This window comes from Plectropomus leopardus, chromosome 15 (genome assembly GCF_026936395.1).
Source record: "Plectropomus leopardus strain MGB_pleo_1.0 chromosome 15, ASM2693639v1, whole genome shotgun sequence".
Lineage (NCBI taxonomy): Eukaryota > Metazoa > Chordata > Actinopteri > Perciformes > Serranidae > Plectropomus > Plectropomus leopardus.
In genome coordinates, this window is record NC_142190.1 from 907,501 (window position 1) to 912,500 (window position 5,000).

The 5,000-nt window shown below is 44.8% G+C and overlaps 1 protein-coding gene across 6 annotated transcripts in view; it reads left to right on the plus strand.

Annotated features, from left to right (window-relative positions):
* Positions 1–5,000, plus strand: part of LOC121965531 (rap1 GTPase-activating protein 2-like) — a 34,116-nt gene that overhangs the window by 4,885 nt on the left and 24,231 nt on the right. Inside the window, exon 1 of one of the 6 annotated variants that reach the window (XM_088088412.1) lies at positions 2,063–2,236. The exons of 2 other annotated variants lie outside the window; for them this stretch is intronic. In XM_088088412.1, coding sequence (XP_087944538.1) covers positions 2,193–2,236 — 44 coding nt within the window. In that variant the 5' untranslated portion in view covers positions 2,063–2,192. Of the gene's footprint in view, positions 1–2,062; positions 2,237–5,000 lie in introns of those variants that run through there. 3 more of the 6 variants (XM_088088410.1, XM_088088409.1, XM_088088411.1) reach the window with 3 other exon arrangements.

Here is a 5,000-nt window from a genome sequence, read left to right on the forward strand (position 1 = left end):
TGTGTGTGTGTGTGTGTGTGTGTGTGTGTAAATCCATCTCTTTATTATCTGTAAACTCTGTTCTCTATTATCCACTCTGTGGTAATCAGATGGAAATATATTCAGCTGCTGCAGGATTTTCACAGAGAATTAAACCTGAAAGAAACTCCCGAGTCAGAGGAAACACACACACACACACACACACACACACACACACACACACACTCTGTTAGACGTACAGCGCCGTTCCTTGTGTCCTCATTTAAATACCTGCTCCTGGCTGATGCTTGTGTTTAAATCACTGTGGAAATGAACAGATCTGTTTCTGGTGTTTTCCATTGCAGCACAGTAACGTATTAACCTCCTCTCTCAGAGGGCGCCGCCGACTCGGTTTACGTGTTTTAATACAAAACTGCAACAGTTTATGTTTCACCACGCTCGCAGTTGTGCGTTCAGAAACACGAGGTCAGGAGTCCAGATCTGTCCTGCAGACAAACAGCTCTGACCCGAAGAAACCGCGAGGAACATTTTCATTTGACAACAGTTCATTCGTCCGACAGATAATCATCCTTTCAGGTTTCCCTCCGAATGTGGCGCAATTTGTTTGACCAGTTTTTAAAGAAATGCACTTAATGACTTAAACCGAGAGGCCAAAGTGATGTGAGTCAACTTCCGTGTGTAGAAGGACTCGGCAATAAAACCACAGCAATAACCGTCTCAATGTAGGTTTTCTTGTTGGATAAATATTTAATGTTTGATAAATCCTCCAATAATGAAACCACCCTTACGCCCATTCAGGGGGCCAGTAACGTCCCGTAAACTCCACTTACCAGACAAGAGGAAGACGGTGAGACAGACCAACTTTTACCTGCCACTTACGTGTACTGTGATACTCAACTTATACTCAACTGATACTCAACCCGCGGGCCAAATCTGGCCCCTGACAGGGTGCCGTGTGGCCCCCCAACCATTTTGTAATTGACAGTAAAGATAAAGTGACTGACTGTGAATAGTTTTTGTCCTTTTAGTCTCCGCAAGGTGTCAAAGACATAAAACAGCATCAAAATAGAGCTTATTGATCAAAAACAGAGCCAGAGGAGGATCCCCCACACCCCCGACAGAGGACACAGCTGAGACACTGATGTCCTAAAATACTAGAAATGTCCAAAAATCCTACAAACATCCTATAACACTAAAAATGTCCCGAAATCCCGGACATGTCCTAAAATTCTAGAAATGTCCAAAACCCCTACAAATGTCCTGAAATCCTGGACATGTCCTAGAAATGTCTTAAAATCCCAAAATGAAGTCCCAAAATCCTAGAAACGCCCTAAAATCAGATACAAATCTTAAAATCCCTGAAACATGTATGGGGCCGCTGCGATGGGCCCCTGGCCCCCTGTCAGTCTGAAAAAGGGGCCCCCAAACAAAGCAGGCCGCGCGTCTGTTTTGTCATTTTTTGGGGAGGTCTGGACATTAAACACGAAACAGTTGGGAGGTTAAAATAAAGAAATGAAGCAGATAAGATCAGCTGATCTGAGCCGCTGTGTGCAGCTTTAAGACTGAAACGTTGTTGAGTCGAGGCTGCAGCTTCACACGCGTTTACGTAACATCAAACTGGATCCGTCCATTTACCTCCATCCATTATGGATGGAGGACCTCACAGCGCCGGCGTCTCTGCAGGCTTTCTGCTTCGTCAGGGCGTCTCTGCATGTCCTCCTCTCTCCTCCTCCTCCTCCTCTCTCCTCCCTCTCTCTCTCTCCTGTGTGCAGAGAATTCAAACAGGAGAGAGACATTAATGGCAGGAGGAGACGCAGCGGGAGGATGAGGAGAGAAAGGCGGCGAGAGGGAGGGCGTCTGACAGAGAGGAGAGTATTTATAGGTGGAGAGTGAGGAGACGGCGAGGAGAGAGAGGGGAGGAAGGAGGGAGGAGAGAGACGACAGGAGGAGAGAGAGAGAGAGAGGGAAGGAGGGAGGAGAGAGACGACAGGAGGAGAGAGAGAGAGAGGGAAGGAGGGAGGAGAGAGACGAGAGGAGGAGAGAGAGGGGAGGAAGGAGGGAGGAGAGAGACGAGAGGAGGAGAGAGAGGGGAGGAAGGAGGGAGGAGAGAGACGAGAGGAGGAGAGAGAGGGGAGGGAGGAGAGAGACGAGAGGATCCAGACACAATAAGAATAAAAGGAAGACAAAGAGGAGGAGAGGGCGAGTGAGAGACCATGCTGAGGAGGAAGAGGAGCGTGTCGTTCGGAGGCTTCGGATGGTAAGAGTGTGTGTGTGTGTGTGTGTGTGTGTGTGTGTGTGTGTGTGTGTGTGTGTGTGTGTGTGTGTGTGTGTGTGTGTGTGTGTGTGTGTGTGTGTGTGTGTGTGTGTGTGTGTGTGTGTGTGTGTGAGAGAGAGTGTGTGTGTGTGTGTGTGTGTGTGTGTGTGTGTGTGTGAGTGTGTTTCGTCCTTTGATAAACAGCTGGATGATCTCATCACTTCTCTCACTCACACTTTGGTCAGGTGTGTGGGTGTGTGTGTGTGTGTGTGTGTGTGTGTGTGTGTGTGTGTGTGTGTGTGTGTGTGAGTGTGTTTCGTCCTTTGATAAACAGCCGGATGATCTCATCACTTCTCTCACTCACACTTTGGTCAGGTGTGTGTGTGTGTGTGTGTGTGTGAGAGTGTGTGTGTGTGAGTGTGGGGGGGGTTATTGAGTTCATTTCCAATCTGAGCTGCACCGACATGACATCACGATGACATCACAGTTGCATCACACCCCAAACCCCACTAGATTAAGTGTGTCAGTGTAATTGTGTTTTTCGGAGGTGTGACTGCGGTTTGGTCGAGGCCTTTTGTCCTGCAGTTAACTGGTCGTGTTGAAAGTGGTGGATTCTTTGTGGTGTGAGATGTTTCCTCTCTGTGTCTGTTTACAGTCGACGGAGTTTTTGGTTTGTTTAAAATCAAAAACATCCAATTTGAGAAGAAATCTGAGAGTTGAGTCGAAGTGGACCGCGTTTGAATGCGAGCTCTCGTTCTGCTGCAGCTGCTGATCGTGAACGCAAACAGTAAAAAAGTGCCGTTATCTGAAACATCGAGAGTCAGTGTTTCACTGTCGCTTTTTATTTTGTATTTTAATGTTTTTGTGTATTTTGTAGTGAAACTGAAGGCACATTTTCACATTTGTGAGCAGTAAAGTTTTGGTAAATTGAAGCTCAAACACGAATTTACTGGTAAATATGTGGACGTGTTGATGTGTGCTCGCTGGTTTTACTGGGGACAGAAGACGTGGACAGACAGAGAGGACAGAGGAGAATATAAAGTAGCTGCTCGCTCTGTCGTCCTCGCCTCGATGAATCGCAGTCGGCCTGTCAAACCCCTCAGTACACACTCACTGTGTGTGTGTGTGTGTGTGTGTGTGTGTGTGTGTGTGTGTGTGTGTGTGTGTGTGTGTGTGTGTGGAAACTCTTACACAAGCCTCCTTTTCAATCATTCACTCTCCTGCTTTTATTTCTCAAACAAGTCTCCTCCTCTTCTCCACTTCCTACATACCTCCTTATCTATCCTTCTACTCATCCTTCATACCTCCTCCTTTCCTTCTCTACCTCCTTCTTTCCTTCCATACATCCCTCTCTCCTTCTGTACGTCCTTAATTCCCTCCATACATTTTTATTTCCTTCCATACCTCCTGTATTTCAGTCTTCTTTCCTTCAGTACATCCCTCTTTTTTTCATATTTTCTTATTTCCTTATCTCCTTCATTCCTTCCATGCATCCTTCATTTCTTCCGTACGTTATTTCCTTCAGTTCCTCCTTCTTTCACTCTGTATCCCTGTCATACCTAATTTCTGTACATCCTTATTTCCTTGTGTACATCCTTCCTTCTGTACAATTATTTCTTTCCATACCTCCTTCTATCCCTGTGTTCATCAACCTTTTTTTACCTTCTTATTGCCTTTCGTGCATCCTTATTTTCTTCCATGCATCCTTAATTTATTTCGTGCATCCTAATGTCCTTCTCGTTTTCTATCTCTCCTTCTTTCTGTACATATTTATCACCTTCGTTATCTCATTCCTTCCTTTTATAGATCCGTATTTCCTTCTCTAGTTTTCGTTCTATGAAGATCTTCTTTTACTTTCTGTTCTTATTCTTCAGTTCTCCTTCCTTCCTTCCTTCCTTCCTTCTTTCCTTCCTTCCTTCCTTTCTTCCTTAGGATCTCATTTCCTCCCTGTCTTTTTCCTCCCTCCTACCTTTTCCATCACTGTCTGATATATTCTTTAATTTCTCCACAGTGGCTCGTCTCCACCTGTACCTCCTGTTTCTCCTCCTCCACTTTAATGATAATAATCATAATGATACAAACCCAGATGGTAAACCCTCAGAGTTCCTCCTCCGTCCTTCCTCCATCCTTCCAGCATTTAGACCGAGCCGACTAACACAGCTGTAGTCTTTAATAATGCAGCGGCACCATCAGGGAGTCTGCACCAACATTTAGACTAAACTTAAACACTGATGTTTGCCTGTTAAAATCAAAATCAAGTTCATTACGAGCACTGCGCAAAGGAAAAAATACTGCAGTAAAGAAATGTAGCTGAAATACAAAAATGGACAAATGAGATTGGAAAGTGTGGAATTACCTTCTGACAGTTGTGTGTTTCAGCAAACCACTCAATTTCATCCTTGACCTTTGACCACCAAAATCTAAACAGTTTATTCTTGAATCCAAGTGGACGTTTGTGCCAAATTTGAGGAAACTCCCTCAAGGTGTTCTTGAGATATCACATTTCTGAGAGCGAGAAAGATAAGGTCACAGTGACCTTTGACCACCAAAATTTAATCCTTTAGTTGTGGAGTCCAAGTGGATGTTTTTGCCAAATTTGGGGAAAAAAAGACCCTTCAAGGCCTTCTTGAGATATTGCGTTCATGAGAATGAGACAGACACAAGATCACATTGACCTTTGACCACCAAAATCTTTACGAGTTTATTGTGGAGTCCAAGTGAACGTTTGTGTCAAATTTTAGGAAACTCCTTCAAGTCGTTGAGATAT